The 23,107-nt window shown below is 40.4% G+C and overlaps 1 protein-coding gene across 1 annotated transcript in view; it reads left to right on the top strand.

The window, feature by feature from the left end:
- The first annotated feature begins 1,494 nt into the window (after positions 1–1,494).
- AMOTL1 (angiomotin like 1) overlaps positions 1,495–23,107 on the top strand; it is a 229,816-nt gene continuing 208,203 nt past the window's right edge. Inside the window, exon 1 of the mRNA XM_021000598.2 lies at positions 1,495–1,598. Within this exon, the coding sequence (XP_020856257.1) occupies positions 1,514–1,598 (85 nt within the window). The 5' untranslated portion in view covers positions 1,495–1,513. The remainder of the gene's footprint in view (positions 1,599–23,107) is intronic.

A 23,107-nucleotide genomic window follows, 5' to 3' on the forward strand; every position in this document is an offset into this window, starting at 1 on the left:
AGAAAACCTGAAAGTAGCTCACAGTCTAATGGGAGAGACAACATTCAACAACTATGGACAAACAAGCTATAGAAAGTTTAAATTAGAGATCATCTAGGAGGGAAGGTTCTAAGATTAAAGACTGGGAAAGGCTTCTCGCAGAAGATGGGCCTTTAGGTAGGTCTTGGAAGAAGCTAGGGAAACCAGGAGGAGAAAGAGATGAAGATGAGTTCCAGGCATGGGGGACATCTAGGGAAAATGCTCAGGCAGGAATGGGAGTGTGAGGAACAGCAAGGCAGCCAGTGTTGCTGAGGGTCCATAAAGTGTAAGAAGATTGGAGTTTGGGTACCAGGTTATGAAGGGTTTTGAATGACAAACAAGATTTTATATGTGATCCTGGAGGTGATAGGGGACCACTAGAGTTTACTGAGTGTGTGTGTGGAAAGGGAGGTGCTGGTGTGTGACGTTGATCCTGCACTTTAAGAAGGATCAATTTGGACAGTTGAATGGAGGATGGATTGGAGTGGGGAGAGACTTGAAGCAGGGAGACCAATCAGTGGACAAATCATTTAATCTCTTTGTGCCTCAGTTTCCTTATATATAAAATGAGAAGGTAAGGGTGGATGACCTTTAAGATACCCTCCAGCATTAAATCCTATGATTTCAGAAGTAGATGGCTGACATCATTCCACTTTCAGGAAGAGAACATGGACCTTAGAACAACACAGTCAGAGAAAAAGTAAAGTGAGGGGATTTATTCATGCTGGAGGCTTCACCAGGATACAGCCTCTCTGCCAGAGCTAAGGGAAATAGCTTGGATGAAACATAAATTGAGTGCATTTGTATTTCTGCCTAGGCCTGCAGTTAGAGTATCTGTGGAATCTGGAGTCCAAAAGAGGAAATGGTGTTCTACTAATTAAACCAATGACCAGAGAATGTGAGGGTATAAGCAGAAATTCCAGGTGAGGATCAGGAAGGGGTACAGTTGCATGCCCGTGGTGTCCTGAATTTAGTTGTGTGCTTTTTTTTTTCTTATATAATCACTTGACTTTCCTTGGTCTTTGGTCTCCTCATTTGTAAAATGAGAGTGTTGTACTAACTGGCTTCTGACATCCCTTGCAATTCTAAAATTATGACATTGTACTGAGTGGGATCTTCTAAGAAGTCTGTATGAGTTCAAGGTCATATGCTTGTGCTGTTCTGGGGCCCACACTTGGTTTACCACAGAATATGAGAAGTAAATGAAGCCCTGTTCCAAGTTCAGCCTTAAGCTGCCTTTCTGCTTATACCAGCTGAGCTCACTCCCTCCTCCCCATCCCAAGAGAGTGGTGCCTAGTGTGGGCATTAGTATGGTCACAAGCTCTTTGCACATGGTGACAACTTAATGAACCAGAAACTGACTGTATTCCTGAAAGAATCCCTAACCCCTCTTAGAAGAGCAGTTGTAGGAATTCATTCCATATTTCGTGTGTTCACTTTCTGGTTTTAGGAGACTAGTCTGACAAGCTGCTCATAACAGACTTCCATTGCCAGGATGGACCTCGGTGACAAATGGACTTTGGAGGAAGGTCATAGGTTGGCTCATCCTGGAATGCACCATTTTGCCAGTTCAAGGGCAGGTAGGGTAGCTTTTCACTTGCCTAATCCACCTGCTGTTTTCTCTCTTCTGGTCATGCTACTCTAGTGCTAAACTCTCAATCAGAGGTTCTTAAACTTTTTTGGGGCCATAGACTCCTTTGGCTGTCTGGTAAGGTCTATGGGCTCTTTCTTAGAATAATGTTTTAAATGTCTAAGATAAAATGTATAGGATTAAAAAGGAAACACTTAATTGAAATATGGTTATCAAGATGGAGGTGGAGCCAAGATGGCGGAGTGAAAGCAGTGACTTGCTTGAGCTCTCCTCCAAACCCCTGCAAATACTCATAAAAAATGGCTCTAAACAAATTCTGAAGCAGCAGAACCCACAAAAAGACAGAGTGAAACAAATTTCCAGCCCAAGACAACCTGGATGATTGATCAGAAAGGTGTATCACACAGGGCTGGGAGTGCAGCACAGCATGGGCGCGCAGCCTGCCTTGAACCTGGAGCAGGCCTCAGAGGACTGAATCATGGGCAGCTGTGGCAGTTTCCAGACTCCTCAAAACCACCAATGCCAAAGACAACTTAGAAGATCAGTGGAAAAAGTCTGTTTCTGTCGGTGCTGAGAAAGGAAGGCGGGTTTCAGCTCCATTCCCCAAGAGCTTGGCGCTGGGGGGGCAGCTGCTTCCCCGAGCTTCCGGCCCACAGACTGAGGGGGAATCCAGTGGCTGATCAGAGAGGGATTGCAGGGATGTCTTTGCCAGTGCTGAGGCAGGAATCTCTTGCTTTGCCCGTGTTTGGATCTGGGCCTCAGTTCTGGGCGGTGGTGCTGGGGTGAGGAGGAGTGCTGGCTTGGTGGAGCTTGTAGCGATTGTGGAGAGGAGCCCTTCCTCACAGTTACAGGACAGAAAGGAGTACTTGTGGTCACAGGCCAGGAAAGGAGTAAACACCTTGCCCCTTATCATACCAACTTGGAAGAACTGAAAATTTGCAGGTACCTACAAGTATCTCTGAAAACAGCTGTACAAACCCCTGAACCTTGGGACAATACATTCTCCACATTGGAAGCAGATTCGTACCTCAACAAAGAGTTTAAAACTCAAGTAATTGTTCGGGATCATGAGCAAGCAGCACAAAAAGAGTCAGACTATATTATCTTATTTTGGTGACAAAGAAGATCAAAATATACAACCAGAAGAAGACCACAAAGTCAAAGCTCCTACATCCAAAGCCTCCAAGAAAAATATGAATCAGTCCCAGGCCTTGGAAGAGCTCAAAAGGGATTTGAGAAGCAAGGGAAGCAGAGGAAAAACTGGGAAGAGAAATGAGAGTGATGCAAGAAAATCAGGAAAAACAAGTCAACAGCTTGCTAAAGGAGACCCAAAAAAATACTGAAGAAAATAACACCTTAAAAAATAGCCTAACCCAAATGGCAAAAGAGGTCCAAAAAGCCAATGAGGAGAAAAATGCCCTAAAAAGAAAAATTGGCCAAATGGAAAAGGAAGTCCAAAAGATTACTGAAGAAAATACTTCCTTAAAAATTAGAATAGAGCAATTGGAAGATAGTGACTTTATGAGAAATCACAACACAGTAGAACAAATCCAAAAGAATGAAAAATTAGAAAACAATGTGAAATATCTCATTGGAAAAACAACTGACCTGGAAAATAGATCCAGGAGAGAGAATTTAAAAATTATTGGACTATCTGAAAGACACAATCAAAAAAAGAGCCTAGACATCATCTTTCAAGAAATTATCAAGGAAAACTGCCCTGATATAGTAGAACCAGAGGGCAAAATAGAAATTGAAAGAATCCACAGATCTCCTCCTGAAAGAGATCCCCAAAGGAAAACTCCTAGGAATATTATAGCCAAATTCCAGAGTTCCCAGGTCAAGGAGAAAATATTACAAGCTGCCAGAAGGAAACAATTCAAGTACTGTGGAAACACAATCAGGATAACACAAGATTTAGCAGCTTCTACATTAAAGGACCGCAGGGCATGGAATATAATATTCCGGAGGGCAAAGGAGATAGGATTACAACCAAGAATCACCTACTCAGAAAAACTGAGTATACTCCTTCAGGGGAAAAAATGGTCATTCAGTGAAATAGAGGACTTTCAAGCATTCCTGATGAAAAGACCAGAGCTGAATAGAAAATTTGACTTTCAAATACAGGACTCCAGTGGAACATGAAGAGGTAAACAGGAAAGAGAAATCATAAGAGACTTATTAAGATTGAACTGTTTACATTCCTGCATGGAAAGATGATATTTATAACTCATGAGACCTTTGTCAGTATCAGGGTAGTGGGAGGGAAAAAATTATGTGTGTGTATATGTAGATAGATAGATAGAGGGCACAGGGTGAGATAAGATTAAGGGGTCATATCTGGAGAATAAAGTTAAGGGATGAGGGAGGATTATACTCGGAAAAGAAGAAAGGGAGAGGTAGAATGGGGTAAATTATCTCACAAAAAAAAACCCAGAAAAGAAAAGTCTCTTACAATGGAAGGGGAAATGAGGGAAGTGAGAGGGAATGAGTGAATCTTATTCTCATAGGATTTGGCTTAAGGAGGGAATAACATACACATTCAATTGGGTATGGAAATCTGTCTTACCCTACAGGAAAATAGGGGGAGAAGGGGACAAGAGAACAGGGGGATGATAGAGAGGAGGGCAGATTGGGAAAGGGGGTAATCAGAAGTAAATACTTCTGAGAAGGGACAGGGTCAAAAGAAAGAACAGAATAAGTGGGAGGGCAGGATAGGATTAAAGAAAACAGAGTTAGTTTTTCACAACATGTCTACTATGGATGTTTTTTGCATAACTGCACATGTACAACCTATATTGAGTTGCTTGCCTTTTCAATGAAGGTGGGTGGGGAGGGAGGAAGACAGAAAATTTGAAACGTAAAGTTTTAAAAACATGTGTTTTAAAAAAAAATGTTTTCACATGCTACTGGGAAATAAGAAGTATAGGAAATGGGATACAGAAGTCTATCCTGCCCTACAGGAAAATGAAGGGGAAGGGGATAAGAGAAGGGGAGAGAGATAGAAGAGAGGACAGACTAGGGGAAGGGATATTCAGAATGCATTCCATCTTGGGGTGGGGGGAGGGGTGAGAAATTTGGAACTCAAAAACTTGTGGAAGTGAATGTTGAAAACTAAAAATAAACAAATTAATATTAAAAAAAAGAAAAAAATAAATAAAATAAAGTACTGTTATAAATAAAAAAAGAAATGTGGTCATCAAAATATTTTTTTAAATGTTTACAGACTTTAGGTTAAGAACGTTTGTTTTAGAGGTTCCAACATTAGTAAAGCAAAGAATAAGACTACGGTTGGAGTTGGAAGATCTGGATTCAAATCCTGTTTCTGCCACTTACTAGCTGTGGGTCTGAGTACCTCATATAAAGGGATTTGAGCCTCAGATTCCTCATCTTCAAGACAAAAGTGATTATACTTGCCTGACCTGCCCGGTAGCATTTTTACGAGGAAAGCATGCTAGATCTAATTAAGGGTTATGTGGCAGTGGATAGAGAGCTGGCTTTGGGGTCAGAGTCCTTTCTCTGTCACTTACTGGCTGTGTGGCTCTGGGTAAGTCACTTTAACTTCTCAGTGCTCTAGACAATTCTCTAAGAGTCTGTCTTTCAGAGAAGGTGCCAACTTGCATTGGTAGAGGAAATTTATCACCAAGAGCTCCCTGCCTCAATGAAATCATTATTTTAATTTGTTTTGTTTTAAGCCTCTATGGTGCCATGTAGGCAAGTTATTTAAACTCTGAGCCTCAGTTTCTACAACTACAAAATGTAAGTAATAATAACCACCTAGGTGATGCAATGGATAAGATGCTGGGCCTGGAGCCAGGAAGATCTGAGTTCAAATGCTGTTTCAGACACTTTCTAGCTATGTCACTCTGTCACACTTAACCTTTGTCTGCTTCAGTTTCCTCATTCATAAAACAAGGATAACAACAGTATCTAGCTCCTAGTGTTATAAGGATAAAATGAGATAATATTTATAAAAACAAACAACTTTGTAAACCTTAAAGTACTACATAAAAGTTCTTATTATTATTATTAGGTAATTGGGGTTAAATGACTTGCCCAGGGTCACACAGTTACTAAGTGTCAAGTGTCTGAGTCTGGATTTGAATTCAGGTCCTTCTGACTCCAGGGCCGGTGCTCTTTCCACTGTGCCACTTAGCTGCCTCTGCTATTGTTATTATTTCAAAGAGTTGTAAGCATCAGATGGGAAATATATACATATATGTGTGTATATATGCTATAAAGAGCTACATAAGTTTTTGCTGCTGTTCAGTTACTTCAGTCATGACCAACTCTTCATGACCCCCTTTGGGGTTTTTGTGACAAAAGTACTGGAGGAGTTTGCCATTTCCTTCTCTAGCTCATTTTATAGATGAAGAAACTGGGGCAAAGAGGGTGAAGTGGCATGTTCAGGGTCATACAGCTACTAATGTTGGAGGCTGGATTTGAACTCAGGTTCTCCTCACTCTACTGCTGGCATTCTTTCCACTGTGCCACCTAGCTGCCCATAATACACACACACACACACACACACACACACGTGTGTGTGTGTGGTGTGTGTGTCCCTGAAGCACTTCTCAAAAATGGCCTTCCAGATAAGTTGCTACGAAGGCTGAGAGGATCTCTCATACATTGCATTGCTGGACTATTTTCCTTGAATCAGCTTTTCATTAATCAGAAAAGACCTTCTCAGGAAAAGTCCATAAAATTCTATTGTCTGTAGGACACTGTCTGTGGGAAGGGAATGCTTGACTGTTAAGTATTTTAGAGAAGCACCATGGTGGGTGATGAAAATTGAAATGGATTGGGAGTCAAAGGCACCTGGCTCTGCCACTGATGATGATGGTGATGGTGATGATGATGCTAGCTAACATTTATATAGTACCATATATACTGTGTGCTAAGTGCTTTACAATTATCATCTTATTTGATCCTCACAACAACTCTGGGAGGTAGATGCTGTTATTATCACCATAGTTGTTGAGTTGTTTTCAACTCTGCGTGACCCCCTTTGGGGTTTTCTTGGCAAAGATACTGGAATGGTTTGCCATTTCCTTCTCCAGCTCATTTTATAGATAAGGAACTGAGGCAAAAAGGGTTAAGTGAGTTACCCAGGGACATACAGCTGGCAAGTGTCCAAGGCCAGATTTGAATGCACAAAGAGGAGTCTTCCTGACTCCAAGTCTGGCACTCTATCCACTGTGCCATCTAGTGGCTCCATTTTACAGATAAAGAAACTGAGGCAAACAAAGATTAAATGACTTGCCCAGGGCCACACAGCTAGTAAAGTCTGATGTTGGATTTGAACTGAGGTCTTTCTGAATTCAGGCCCAGTGCTCTATTCACTGTGCCACCTAGTTGCCCTAACTCACTGTGTGACTTTAGGCAAGCCACTTCATCCCTTGGGGTTTCAGTTTTTTCATCAGTTAAAATGGGGGAGTTGGACTAGAATCTCCAAGGTCCCTTCTAAATCTAAAATCCTATGATCATTTGAAAACTTAAGGACCCAGAAGCTCAACGACTTACCCAAGGCTACATGGCCAATCTCTGTTTTTCAGGTCTCATGACTTTCTCGCCCCATAAACCTTGCCTTCTTGCTGCGGCTGTACCACCTTGTTGGCAGTTTCCTCCTCTTTCATATAGAGAAAATAACACCTGCTTTAACCAGCTCACATGGTTATTTTAAAGATAAAGCAAGATAATGAATAGTTGTAAAATACTTCAAGAAGCTAAACACATAACATAAATATGAGGTTATTATTATAACTTTTAGTCATAATAATAGCTACATTGAAACAATGTCCTTTCAGAGCCTACCCTTCTGCTTGCTTTTTTTTCCTTCCACTGAAGCATTCTTTAGTTGATCCCAAGCATGCCACTTACTGCTCCTAAAGCTTAGGACCCAATTCTCTGTGTGAACCTGCCAACAGCTTAGAGCCTTCGCTGGGGCCCACTGGCTGAAGCCTCACAATCTAGGACTCTAGGAGCTGTAGGGCTCAGCATGCACTTCAGAAGCTTGTAAACAACCTCCCACCTGTAATTGCTGTAGCCACTCCCAGAGATCAGCCTACACTCCCACCTGGAAAGCTGCAAGATTTCTGCCACAAGTCAAGTCTAGTCAAAAAAACATTTATTAAGTACTTTCTATGTGTCAGGCACTTTGCTTAATGCTGGAGATACAAATACAAATTAAAAAAAGGCCCTGACCTCAAGTAGCTTGCATTCTAATGGTAAGAAGACACATAAAATAGAGCTGAAAAGGGAATGGGTTGGGGGAAGTACTGGCAATGGAGGCATGCTGACAAAGTACAGAGAAGGAAACATGGCTGGTCCCCGTTCCTCAAAATTGAGGGTGGTAGAAAGAAGCAGCAGTATGACAACACAGTCTGAAGAGTGCAGAATGGCTGGAGGAATAATCACCAACCAGCATAGGGGGATCCTTTCTACTGGCCAGTCTAACCTACTGCTTTCTCATGTAGACTGCAGAATTATTGAGGGATGGTGTCTGTGTGTGGATAGAGTGAGGGAATTTGCATAAGGCCTGGTAACCTGAATACATCTGCTTTTGCTGATTGCTGGCCTTGCATCTGAGTATGTTTCCCTCTGAGTCAACACCCTAACCATTGGTCAAGAGAATGAGCTTTTCGTCTTCTGGGTCTCTGGGAGGTCATAGATCTGTGGAGAAGCCCTACTGGTCCATGGGTCTGTGAGTGACATATTAGAGCCAGGGACCTAGTTTGAGCTAGTCAGATCAGATTACCAAGGAGCCTAAACTCATCTGTATAAATTTTTGTTAGAGTGTAGTTCTGAGGCCCCACTTAGCTTTAATACCACATGAGACCTACCTATCTTAAGTAACAGTGATGTGTCAACTGGTTTCCCAGCTGCATTATAGATACATTTCAGCTAATGTCATTAACCAAAAACATAACAAAAACGTTCTGTCAAAGCCATACTTTCACCACTCAAAACCCAGCTATAATAGCATTCCATTTATAGCCTTCTGTCCAAGAAATTTACTGTACCCCCCTCGCTTGCCATCCCTTCCACTCCCCAATGTGTACTTTCATGGTTAAGCAGGATATGGCAATCTTCCATTTAGGTATCTGATAGTTGTTGTTTGAAGACTGCAGGGAAAAAGCTGCTTCTTAGTCAGGAGTCATCCTTCACTTTTCATTCTTTCAACTTCATTATCCAGGCAATTCTCATTGCTTTCACCCATGTCTCTCACATCTGTTTCCTTTTATCTACTAACATGACCACCACCCTAGTTAAGCTCCTCATCACCTCTCATCTTGGCTATTGCAATTGCCTCTAAATTGGCTTCCCTGCATCCAGCCTGACCACACTCCAATCCATTCTCCTACCAGCTTCCAAAGTAATAATCCTAAAGCACAGGTTGGACCATCTCATTTCCCTTCTCAAGAAGTGTTGGTGGCTCCCTATTGCTTCTCAGGGGAAAAACACATTACTCTGTTTAACATTTAAGATCCTTCACAGTCTGGCTTCATCTTTTCTTTGAAAAAAATTATTTCAATTAGCAAACATTTGACTTCCTCCTTCCCACCTTCTCCCTCAGGAAAAAAAAAGAAAAACAAAATCTTTGTATATTTGTATTTAAGGAAAACCTTCCCACATTGGCTATGTCCAAAAAATGTAGGTCTCTTTCTGCATCTTGAATACATCATCTCTCTGTCAGGAGGTGGGCAGCATGCTTTACCACTGATCCTCTTGAATCATAATTAGTTATTGAATTGGTTAGATCACTTTATCTAGACTTAAATTTCAGTCTTTGATTTCCAGTTGCCTATTGGACATCTCAAACTGAATGTCTTGGTAAACATTTTGAACTCAACACATTCAGGATTAAGCTCATTAACTTTGCATTAAAACCTTCTTCTTTCCCCAGCTTTCCTGTTACTTCTTATTACATTATTGGCAGTCTAGAGTACCATCATCTTGCCAGTCATCCAGGCTTGCAACCATAGGGTCATCCTTGACTTCTCACTCTCACCCCAGCTATATCTAATCTGTGGCCAATTACTGTTGACTTTACCATTGTAATAACTTTATAGTATGCCTGCTTCTCTGCTCTGATATTGCTACCACCCTGGTACAGGTCTTTCTCATTTCATACCTAGACTATTGCAAAAGCCTTCTGGTTGGCCTCTCTGCCTCAAGTCTCTGAGCACTCCAGGCCTTTCTCCACTCATCTTTCAAAGTTATCTACTTAAAGTACAGATCTGACCAAGCTGTCCAACCCTCTCTCCCCCTACCACCACCTATTCAATAAACTCTAGTGGTTTCCTATCACCAGAAGAAACAAATATGAAACTCCTCTGCTTGGCTTTAATAGCCCTTCACAACTTGGCCCCTTCCTGCCTTTCTAGTCTTCTTACACCCTACTCCCCTTCTCATACTCTGAGATCCAGTAACTTGGGTCTCCTAGCTGTTTCGCCAACAAGATCCTCCATCTTCTGACTACAGTTCACTGGCTAGTTCTCTTATGTCTGGAATGCTCTTTATCTTTATCTCTGTCTCCTGGCTTTCTTGGCTTCCTTCAAGTCCCAGCTAAAATCTCACCATCTGCAAGAAACCTTTCCTGATCCTTGTTAATGTTAGTGCCTTCCTTCTGAGATTATTTCCAACTTATCCTGTATATAGCTTATTTGTCCATAGCTGTTTGCACATATGTACTCTACCTTACTACACTGTGAGCCACTTGAGAGCAGGTCTCTTTTTGCTTTCTTTATATCCCTAGAGCTTAGCACAGTGGCTGACATATAGTATGTACTTAATAAATGTTTGTTTGACTTGATCAGACTTCTTAAGTCTCTCAAATTGTTTGTCTTTACAATGATGTTATTGTATAAATTCTTCTGCTAACTTCATTCTGCATCACTGTATAACAGATTTTTGGACATTTCTTTCAACATTTCTTATATCACAGTAGTATTACTTTCACATACTATAGTTTCTTTCGTCATTCATCAATTGATGGGCATTCCCCCACCTCCATTAGTTTCCAGCTAAAAGAACCGCTAAAAGTATTTTCGTACATATGGATCCTTTTACTCTTTCTTTGATCTCTTTAGGGCATAGAGCTAGTAGTAGTATTGCTAAGTGAGAGGGTATGTTCAGTTTAGCGATTTTGGGAGCATAGTTCCAAGTTGCTTTCTAGGATGGATGAACCAATTCACAGCTCCAGCAAGACTGCACTAGTGTACCTGTTTTCCTACAGCTCCTCCAATATTTGCCATTATCCTGTTTTGTCTTCTTTGCCAATCTGATTGGCGTGAGATAAAACCTCAGAGCTGTTTTAATGTACATTTCTCTAATTAGTAGTGACTTGGAGCATTTTTTCATATACAGTTTAGCCTATCTTTCCAGGATGATTGCACATGACTTCCCCTTACTCCTCTATGTTCCAGTCAAATGAACTGTTCTCTTATAGAACATTCAATTGCTCAGTTCTACACTTTGACCTTTCTATCCTTGGCATGCCTTCCCTCCTCATCTCTGCCCTTAGAATTCCTATGGTTCTTCAAAAATCAGCTCTAGTGTTGCCTCTTACAAGATATCTTTCCTGATTCTCTAGTTAGTGTCTAGCCTTTGAAATTGCATTATTTCTTCCTATTTTGTATTTACTTGTCTGTATATGTTGTCTCCCCACCCCCTCCCCATACTAATATGAATACTACTTTAGGGCAGAAACTTTGGACTTTCATCTTTTTCTTTTGTATCTCCAGTGTCAAGCACAAAACCTGGTAGGTGCTTAACAAATGATTATTCAATTGAATTGAATAACAAAATGGTCTTGTATCACAGAATTTACAGAATGTCAAAGGCAGGTTATCTAGTTACACGCTTTCATTTTATAGAAGATGAGACTGAAACCCTGAGAAATGAAATGTGTTACCCAAGATCATGCAGTTAGTTCGTAAGTAGCAGAATCAAGCTTTGAATCTAGGTCTTGTAACTCCAAATCCGCTATATCTACTATGTATTCTAACGACAAATTATGATTGTTTGTTAACATGTGCAGATCTTATCTAGGCTAACATATCCAACAGTTAAAGAATTTTAGAGTTAAAGGGAGCCTAATGTGCCTTTTACACCACAATGTCTTTTTACCACATCTGCAGTCTGCCCAGGGCTGTTTGGGACTCTTTCCACACCTGTATTACCATTATGGGTTATTTAGTTGTCTTCATGGAAAGTAGAAGATAAACTCCATAAGGCAGAAAAAGAAAATAAATACATGTTGTTCCAGTACATGAATGGTCATCTTCTTGGAGTCAAATCCTCAGGGTATCCCTTCTACAGCCACCACAATAAATGAGCCAAAGTGGCTTGGGCCCACTTCTTTTTGCTGTATTCATCTCCTTCTAGTGTTTTCCCCATCCCCACCATGGTTTATACCAGCTGTTGCATCTCTTAGCTTCCAGTTTCAGTCTCTATGTGTATCCATAGTTTCCATTTCTACTGAGACACCAGGATAACTTCTGGAAATCTCAGGGAACTTGGGCTTTCATGTCTTGCCTCTAAGTATCTTCAGGGATATTCATCCTGAGAGATATTCATTGTGGGTGAATCATAGACATTGAATGAAAGCCAGCTCCTCACAACATCTACCTTTGCTCAGTCCTCAGGGTATGTGTATAGGTGCCATCAGAGTGGGAAAACCTTCAAAAACTAGCCTAAGCAGAATCTCTAGGAGCAAAATCCCCGTGATGCCTGATGGCTGGGTGGAAACTCCAAAGGAAAATCCCTCTACTGCTTCTTCTGGCTACCCTTATAAAAATGCAGAAAAATGCACATTATCATCCCTCACCTCACCTCAAGGCACCTGGGAAAATTATCTCTTGGAATAAGTCTGTTAACAACTTGTCGATCAGTTGTCCCATGGCTCCACTCACCATTCCTGTGACTTCCCAGACAAAAACATCAGTCTCTGGGCACCACCCTCCTATATGTTGTATCTTTCCCATTTAGAATGTAAGCTCCTTGAAGGTAAGGGTAAGGACTGTTTTATATTTGTATCCCATACCTTTAGCACACAGTTAATACTTTGTAAATGCTTTTTCATTCATTCATTTTTTCAAACCTGTGTTTTCTGGAATTCTTTCTTTAGGGATCTTAATCATTAACTTCCTTTGGAGTTTTCTCCTGATGGCCTTATGGATTCCTGACTAATACGCTTCAGTCCTATTCACTTTGATATTGTGTCTGTGTATGTATTTGATAATGGAAGAGTTCTGGTACGTGGTCAGAAGAGATGACTCAGTATTTCTGGATCTTTTTCAGCAAATATATCTTTGGGGAATTGTCTTTGCCCTTCAGCACCATCAGTTATTTGTGCCATGAATGCTGTCCTCAAAGTAATGTAGCTAGAGGACAACAATTGGGTCCTGGGGAGCTTTTGGCCTTGGGGCAATTTCAGATCACATCTGTTCTGTCCCTGTGCATTCATTGATGTTTCTGTGCCCCTCCTTATAGTAAACCTTGTAGATTCCTATATCAGGATATGTTTGTGTGTCTTTCTGTATACGTACATACATAAATAGGTGGTTAGCATAAAATATATCTTGTATATATATGCATGAATGTAAGATTAGAGAATTCTTTTAGAATGAGAAGATCCTCTAGGTCAACATAACAACAACAATAATAATAAGACGTAGTGCTACGTGTGCCTTGGAACTAGGAAGACCTAGCTTCAGCTCTTGTGTCTGACCTACTGACTGAGGAAGTTACTTAACCTCTCACTGTCCAACACAACTCTCTAAGATTGTAAGTTGCAGTGAGAAGGCAGCTATTTTAGCCACCTGTGCAGCAGTCTTTAGAATATTATGAAAGAATAATAGCAGGAAAATGACCTGTCCCAGACCCATTCTATCTAAACTCCATCAAGATGAATGAGAATAAAATAATGCTAATATAATAATGGTGATGATGATGATGATGATAGCTGACATTTTTATGGCATTTTAAGGTTCACAAAATGCTTTACATCTATTATTACACAACTCTATGAGGCAGGTGTTATTATTATCCCCATTATACAGATGAGGAAACTGAGACTCAGAAAAGTTAAATGATTTGCCTAATACCACAGAACTAACAAACAGTAGAGCCAGGATTCAAATATACATATTTACAAATGTTTATGCTTTGTCTATAGACAAAGATAACCTGCCATCTTGATTGATGGGACCTTCTATTTGTACATTCACAAGCACACACATGCCCTTGTTGATAAGTAACATAAATTTTCATTTTTTATAATTTCCCGTTCTGAGTACACAACTATATACACTCTCATTATCATTTGAATTTGTAGTGTTCTGAGTACTTACGAGATTGAGTTCATAAAAATTTTGTTTCTGAAGTATTTTGAAGATATGCTTGGTTACTCACACACACATACACACACACACACATACATATACATGCATACATATATACATATACCTATATAGCCAAAGGTCAAAATATAACTCCTGTCAACACCACCTTTGGAATGTTGAATAGTGTTTAATGTCTATTTGTTTTCATAGGTATAAAGTTCATTGTTGTTCAATTGTTTTCAATTGTGTCTGACTTTTTATGACTCCATTTGGAGTTTTCTTGGCAAGAATACTGGAGTGGTTTGCCATTTTCTTCTCCAGCTCATTTTACAGACAAGGAACTGAGGCAAACAGGGTTAAGTGACTTGCCCAGGGTCATACAACAAGTAAGTGTCTGAGGCCAGATTTGAACTCACAAAGATGAGTCTTCCTGTCTCTAAGCCTGGCACTCTATTCACTGTGCCACCTAGCTGCCCTGTATAAGGTTCAGAAATTCCTTATTTTACAGTGAGCTAAGGCTTGAATTTGGTTTAAGCTTATAGTTGCAATTAGGAAAAGGGCATCTTTTGTGCCTGAAGTTGTGTCCATATTATTAATCATGGCCAGTTTTATTCCTTGTGTAAGGATCTCTTCCTTCATGGTGGTACCATGTTTCAATACTTAGCTGTTTGTGTTGGTTAATATCAGAAATCAGCCAATATACTGTAAGTATGTGCACACACATATGTGTGTGCATGTATACACACACATACAACACTCATACTCAAATTATAACTATATATGGTTGTCCATGTGACCTGAAAATGTATTCATACTGTTCATGTAAAATATGCCTTTTGCTTTTTGTTAGAGGTCACAGCCTCTATTGGCAGAGTTTAGGATTACAACTCTTCATCTTTGTCTTGCTCTCTGCTGGATGTCTTTGAAAATAACCACCTTGCTCCCAGTTCTTAGATAACACACTGGTCTGTCTGCTCTTCTAGCTTCTTGGCTGTTCATAGCTAGGCCACATTTGAGGGGAGTTTTTTGGATTATTTTCCCCCTTTGGAGGCCTTAAGACACTTCTTCTTTCTGTCTTGCTTGAAATCACTCAGCTGCTTGGGAAATTTTCTTTCATCCATTCTTATGCATAGGGCTAATCTTGTAGAAAGGCTCTCATCAGGGCTAGCTCACAGAAGTCTGTGGAATGCGACCAGCAGGTGTTGGCCTGGTGTGTTTGAGAATTCCAATGGTCCTGGATCTTTGGAGCAACATAAGACAGAAGGGTTTTTTCCTTTTGGCATGTTTTCAAGGGTGTCTTTTCAAGGGTCACTGTCTTTCTCTCATGGACAACATTTTGAAATGTCACCTTTCTTCACATATATTTTGTTTCTCAGTAGAACTTCAAGAGCACACATGTACACCCAACGCAGAGAATACACACACTGAGGTTGGGGAGTTGGCAGATTATGGCTATTGAATATAACATCCAACAGACAATTAGTACATTTGAATGATAAGAGAGTGGGAAAAGCTTTGAACATCACATAGGCCAAGTTTCTCATTTTGTTGTTGCTGTCGTCATTTTATTCATTAGTCATGTTCGATCCTTCATGACCCCATTTGGGGCTTTCTTGGCAAAGATACTGAAGTGGTTTGCCATTTCCTTCTTCAGCTCATTTTATAGATGAGGAAACTGAGGCAAACTGATTTAAGTGATTTGCCCAGGGTCACACAGCTAGTAAGCATCTGAGGCTGGATTTGAACTCAGGTCCTTCTGACTCCAAGTCAGGTACTCTATCCACTGAGCCACTTAGCTTCCAGAAAAAGGAGATCCAAGTTGTTGAAGTGACTTAAGAGCTTAGGTCTAGACCTGGAAGGGTTCTCAGGCAGTGTCTAATCCAACCCCTTTGTTTTATAGATGAGGGAACTGAGGCCAAAATAGGTAAAGACTTCAACATGTTCACATAGCTAGTTAGAGACAGAGTTGGAATGAGAGTCTAGGGCCTCTGCCAGGGGTGTTCTGGGAAATGTTTAACAACTGGCTGTTCGGGAGAAAAAAACATACACATGAAACACTTTTAAATTAAATCTTCATTACTAACATTTTCTCCATCACTTTCTTAAGTCACACTAGACAATCAACAAAACAATAAATCACACCCCGATTTGTAGCTTTTGCCAATTTTTGTGGCGTAAATGTTTGCACTGAAAATTTAACAACCATTTCCTAGGAACCAGTTTGAACTAACTTCATCACATTCCTCCTTGAATGCTACTACAGTAGCCACTGTCCATCATTATCATTGTCATCATCTTCATCATCATCATCATCATCACTGACATTTATAGAGAACTTTAAAGTTTACAAAGTGGTTTCCATACATTTTCTCCCTTGAGCCTCACAACTGTGCTGGGAGTTAAGCTGTTTGATGAAAAAGCTGAGGCTCAGAGAAATTAAGAGAGCTGCCCAAGGATATAAAAGTCAGGGTTCGAATCTAGGTCTTAGGATTCCAAGTTCAGCAATTTGTCTGAAATTCATACTTTCACGTGTGGTTATGAAAAGAAATTATTCTCGTGCAGACCTTTGGGCAAGATGGTAAGGTTCAACAACATGTGATCAGCATGACCTGTGCAATGTAATTGTTATATATTCAGCCTGCAGGATTTAAAAAAAACAGTTTAGTCATAGATTTCAATAGCAGCACATGTTTTTGCCTTTTATATTAACAGGGTATTTTGATTTTACTCAATAGATCAAACTGAGGATAAGTTGGAAGTGTATGATTTTTTCTCGGTAGGGATGCTTTTTGTGTGTATTTTTGGAATGGTTCTTCGTTGTGATTCATGTCCATTTCTCTATCTTGTGACTTCTCTATCTTGTCAAAGTTTCTCCCTTATTTATTTCCCTTTTGGCCTAGTGTTGAGTTAGGATTTCTTTGAGTCCTCCATTCTCTGTCATGTGTGATTGTAACAGTTCTGGGCGGGGGATGCCTGGGCAATTAGATGCTTGCATGTATTTCATAGATCTCCTGGCTTGCATAGATGGTCTCTTCTGCATTTAAATGGGATTTATAAAATGAAACTTGCTTGTGATATTTCAGTAGGCTTGCAGGAATGAATCTTTGGCAGGCATGGTCCCTGGTTGGTAGAACCTTTTCTTCATTTTTCTTTATTTTTATTTTTGGCTCAGGAGAATGACTTTTTCCAGGCTAGCTATAGTTAGCTGTTATTATGAGTAAGCACACTTTCTTCTCCTAGAGGAAGGCAAAATATTTGAAGTTACCTGGATTTGGGCTTTCATTCCAGTGAAGGAATATAGCTATGCTTTCTTTTCCCTTTGACCCATCATGGACTGGTAAGAGTAGGGTTATAATGGAAGGAAAACAGGGACCCTGGAGAGATCCTGCCATACGAGGCATATGGCCTTGTGGAAGCAGACCCTAAGCCCAATAGAAGGAACCCAGAGACTAAATGTCTGCGATACAATTTTACTCATAGAGAGGGTCCGTGATCTTCTTATCTGTTGGAGCCACCAAACCCTGAAAGTAATCTGAACTTAATTAATTGAGGCTTCTTTTTGATGTATCTTACCTGAGGTCACATCTTTGCCCTGGTTATCATTTGTTTATCTGTTCCAGAATTGGATAGAATAGACAAAAAGAGGAGAAGAATAGGTTGAGTTTGAGGCCATAACCCCTCTTAAAATATCTCTAACCATCTTCCCAAAGGGGAGGGTGAGGGGAGGAAGGCAGCAAGCTGCCTCCTCTTGACTCCACATTTGGCAAGGGCACTGGCTTGGCAGCAAGAGACAAAACAGCCCCACCAAATGCAAAGAAGAGCAATGGAAAGACAGATAGCTGGCTGTTGCCATCATCGAAGACAAGAGGCTACTGAGGGCTGCGCCCATCTTCTCTCTCTTCTTTTCCCTTGGAATGGTGACCCCAGCTGCCTCAGGATCCTGGAGGAGACAGTTTGTTAATGGCAATCTGGCTTCCACCATCATGAAATTGCCTCACTTTGCCTACCATTCACCCCTTCCTTTTTGCAGCCAATTTCACAACCATGAACTTTACTCACTGATAACAGAGATGATGGAAAAAGGTTCCCTGGGAAGGGAAGAAAAGGGTCCATTGAGTCACAGAACACACTCTGGGGGTGGGGTGAGAGACATTGTCCCACACCTTGACTTATTGTTGTAACCACTGTTATGTTTTAATACATGACATTTGTTAGATAAAGATATATGCTTTTGGATGTAAGGATATTCTTCATTTGTAATTTTGGTTCCTTGACAGCCTAGATACAACTTTTCCTACAGACATTTTTTTTGTGTGGGTTAGCAATGAGGCGAAATAAGACAGGAGGATGCAATGGAAATAACTATAGATTTGGAGTCTTTGCTCTGCTACTTAGGATCATAGCTTTAGAGGTGAAAGCACCTTAGGGAGTATCTAGTCCAGGGGTTCTTAACTTGTGAACTTGGTCTTCATACCTACATAATACATACATGTGTACATACATACCCATATGCACATAGATATACATTATGAATTATATATTTGATAACTATATTTTAATATAGTTTGTTTCCTTTGTAATCCTATGATTACCTGGGTCTGGATTTTCATTCCAGTGAAAGAATGCAGTGATGCTTTCTTTTTGCTTTGGCAACATCATGGATTGCAAAGAGTAGGGTTGTTCTGAAAGGAAAACAAAGACCCTGGAGGGAACCTGCCAAGAAATGTATATGACCTTTACAGAAGCAGACCCTGAGCTCCATAGAAAGAAACCAGGATTAAATGTCTGCAATGCAATTTTTTTATAACTAAAATATTTTTATTTTTATATACTTTTTAAAATATTGCTTAATTTTTTATACTTTCATACACTTAAAGATATTTTTCTGAAAAAGAACCTATAGGTTTTACCAGACTGCCAAAAGGCTCCACAACACAAAAAAGGTTAAGAACCTCTGATGCATTCCCAATTTCTCATTTTTCAGATGAGGAAACTGAGGTCCCTAGAGTCTAAGTGACTTGCCAGAGCCAGTGAATAACAGAACTAGAATTTGAGTACAGTTCTCTGACTACAAATTGAATGCTTTTTCTATCTTTCTCTTCTGTGCATCTTCTACTTATCACCTGTGAGATCTTTGGACCTCCTGGGCCTTAGTTACCTCAACTTATGGTGAAGGGGTTGCATTAGCTTTGAATGCTCACAGAGGTCTGTGTCTCATAGCCAGAGGGGTGCTCTTATATCTATAATGTATAAAGGGTGTGGGATAATAGAAGTCTCTCCTGTTACCTGGTCTTCTGACCTCATGGTTCTAAGCCAAAGCAGGCATTCTTATTGCTATAATGAGTGGTAGGATAGGGAAGGAACATTTTCCAGAAAGCATAACCTCCTGTGTGTATTCTCCTGGAACAGAAGTACATGCTGACTACTGTGCTTATTTGCCCTGCCCTAACAAAAGCTTTGGGAGTAGAATCAGTGGTTGGGCAGCCAGTAGACCAGGTGAGTGTAATCTGAGATTCTAGGGAAGGTGCACATTCCTTTCTCTCTCCACCTGAGGAAAGTGTTCAACCTTGTGGGAGGAAGAATTAAATGTACAAATAATCTGATCCCAGAGACATACCCAATGCTTCGAGATAAAACAGTGTCTCCTTTATCATTGGGGAATGAGGTGCTCTAAAATAGTGGCTAAAGTTTAATCCTTTAAGTGCCAAAGATTGAGGCCTTTTTAAAAATAACCAATAAAAAATAAAAAGATTAGCTATTTTTGGACAAAAATCTTTCTAAAATGCATTACGTACTGCCATGGCTCATTCATATTGTTGACTTACTTGTGCTCCCATTGACATTAAACATTGTCCAATGCCATCTCTCTGTCCTTGCTGTAGGTCATTTTCTTTTCCCAAACAGAGATTCCTCAGTATTTAGAACTTTGCCAGTCAGATTTAGCATCTGTTAAATCTCTGTCCTCATGGCTTCTGATATTGATGCATAGGAGGACACTGGAAGTCACAGCCTCACACAGTCAAGGGCCTGAAGCCTCTGCAGGGCATTCCAACCTCTACCAACTCCAGTACTAATTTTTTCTGTGTTTTCACAAAGGTATAAATACCCTACTCCAGGAGTTCCCAAACCACTGAGTTCCATGCTGGGCACAGCCACATTTTTACTGTCATAGTCAATTACTCTTCTTTTCACATATGCAGTGACTCAATCACCCTACATATAACATCACTCTCTGACATGAGACCCCAATCTTATATCAACTCCATCATTCAGAACAAAACTAGGAACATTTTCCTTGATCCATTCCCCTGATGACCACAGCCTACTCTCAGAGTGCTCTGTTACAAAGACATAGGAGCTACCATCTTGTCAAACCACTCTTGGGAGCACCAGAAGAATGTCCTGACACTCATGTAGTCCAGGAGATAATTAACAATTACAGGCAATTGCACAAATGCTGCATCCCCATCCAATATCTATACCCAGGATTCTCACAAGTAAACAGAATGCAAGTAATCACCACATTAAGAATAGGTTGCATACAAAGGTTAATTTGGAATTTGGAAAATGTTTTTCCATAGAAGCAATGTGTATATACAGTAGTTAGGTTTCCAGGTTAGCCTCCGAAAGCCCATTTAACCCACATATGTCTGGGGCACTGATCCTTTTATGTAACTCCAGAAGAGCTACTCCACACTGGTAGCATTCTAATGTTGAATATGTATTAAAAAACATAGCTTGTGAACCCCCAATGATGTGTTTATTTTTACCAACCAGCCAGAAGACTCATATATTTAAAACAAAAGACAATTAATCAAACAGCAAAGCAAATCACAGGACCAGAGATCTAGTCCTAGAAGGAACTGAAGAGGCCATCTGGTCCAACCTCTTCAGCCTTTTACAGATGAATAAACTAAGGCTCAGAGAGTGTATTTGAGTTGCCCAATGAAGATTTTATGCTCCTGGACCCAAATCAGAGACTCTTCCAAACTGCCAGGAGCTGTTTAGAGCCTGGAGCTACCAAACTCATTTTGCTTCCAAGATCCTCTCTGATTGATATGCAAATGAAGTGGAGAAAGAACAAAAGGAAAGCAAAAATACCTGTTCATTCCTTGGTTCAAATTCTTGCCTTTATTAGGTATAACTGCCATTAACTCCCAAGTCCTGCTTCCTCTACAGTCAATTGCTTTGTGTTTTGGGCGGTTTTGTGTTGGCCATCATAAAACCTCTGGCTCCCTGTGCCCATAAAGCCTTCTGTGTGTGTGTGTGTGTGTGTGTGTGTGTGTGAGAGAGAGAGAGAGACAGAGAGACACACACACACACACACACACACACAGATATAGAGAAACAGAGACAGAGAGGCAGGGAGACAGAGACACAGAGACAAAGAGAGATGGAGAGTGAAAGAGAGAAAAAGATAGTTAAGTTGGGGTTAAGTCTACAGCTATGGATTCATGGGTTCACTTTGGTCCTTCCTTAGCTGTGTGTTCAACTAAATCCTTTATAGTAAACATTTGCTCAGAATGTAATGAAAATCAACTTATCTTTATCTGGAGACAAAACCTATTAAAAAAATATAGACAATAAATAAACGAGATTTAAGGGTAAGCAATGCCAATTCACCAGCCAAGGATGAGGCATAGGAAGGGGAAGAAGTAAAAAGGGAATAAATTCACCGGATCCAAACAGTAGTGACATGATCAGGGAAACAGGTATCTTAGCAGATAACTCCTTAAGTGAGCCAGTGAGCCAGACAAGGCTTTAGCCTGTCATAATTATGTTCCTTGTGGGTTAGCAATTGTAATCAGTCAGCTGATAATAAGAATCTTCACGCCCCTGTTTCTTCTCCCTTCCTAGGAGCTTCAAAATTCTTGGGTTTCCCTGAGGGCCCCTGTTCTGTGCAACTTCCTCCTCCCATCATCCTTAATTCCCTCTTTCCAGCTTGGAAAAAACCCCAACAACTATACTTATCACCATTCAGTAAGGGGGCAAATAGCCCTTAATATCTCAGTTATCCCTCTTCTTCCCTACCTCAAAATAAAAGGGGAAGAATACCTCATTCTAAAAGGCCATTAGGTAAATAGAATACTTAAATAGTGTCTGGTGGGTTTGATATGACTTATCCATGCATAGTCAAGATGTGGTCCAGAATATTACCTGGGTTTCAGGGTTGATTCAGGGCTATGGGTCTATTATTTTAGAATAGAGTTTGATTTACTCAGAGACAGCCAATCAATCAACAGGCATTTATAAAATGCCTACTGTGTGCCAGATATTGTCTGACCTACATTCTGGAGTCAGTATAGCTCAGTGAGTGTAGGAATAAGGGATGGATTGCCATTTGCCCAAATATTTAATCCTATATTGCATTCAATCCTATATCAAATCTTTATGCTATAGAAGGAGAGGGCATTTGAAGAAGAGAGCCCAGCAATAAATATCATAGAGACAGCCCCATGTCCACAGTCCCTGGTCATATTTTTTTTCCATCATGGAACAACTTTTTCTGCCTTCCATGAGTTATTTAAAAAGTAGAAGTCAGACAGTAGGAAAATTGGGCACTGATTCTAGATCTACCAACATGGGTACACATTATCACAGATAAGATAACTAACTCAGCGTCTAGGGGATGGCAGCAATAGCTGGTGCCCAGAAGCCTCTTGATATTAGAGACGCAGATGGCAGCTAAGATCATTGACTCTCTCAGGCTAGTGATCTATGAAGGGTAGAAGGGAAGGGGGGATGGCATTTTCTGTATATCTCCTTCAGCCTTTACCCTCCTAATCACCCAATTTGGTGTCCTCACGTAGGATCACAGTGAACCATGGCCAGGGCATCCAGAGCTAGGCAGGACATAGCAATTAGTCAAGAACCAGGGAGAAAAGCAAAAGCTACAGAATGTGTTGGCCCAAATGATTTTGGCCACTGGCCTGGGGTTAGGGGGAGAGCTAATTGGAAAAAATTTCCACAGTGTGGTATGAATCCCACTAGGACACATATATTTTAATACACCAAGAATCCATAATTTCATCTGGGTGAGTACATTTTCAGTATTGCAGATTACAGTTTTTCTGTGCCTTAGTAGATGCTCTTCATGAGTTATGACCCAAAACAAGCAAATAAAAAAATAGCTCCAAACCATTATGAAGTG

This window comes from Phascolarctos cinereus, unplaced genomic scaffold (genome assembly GCF_003287225.1).
Source record: "Phascolarctos cinereus isolate Bilbo 61053 unplaced genomic scaffold, phaCin_HiC Scaffold_726;HRSCAF=1367, whole genome shotgun sequence".
Lineage (NCBI taxonomy): Eukaryota > Metazoa > Chordata > Mammalia > Diprotodontia > Phascolarctidae > Phascolarctos > Phascolarctos cinereus.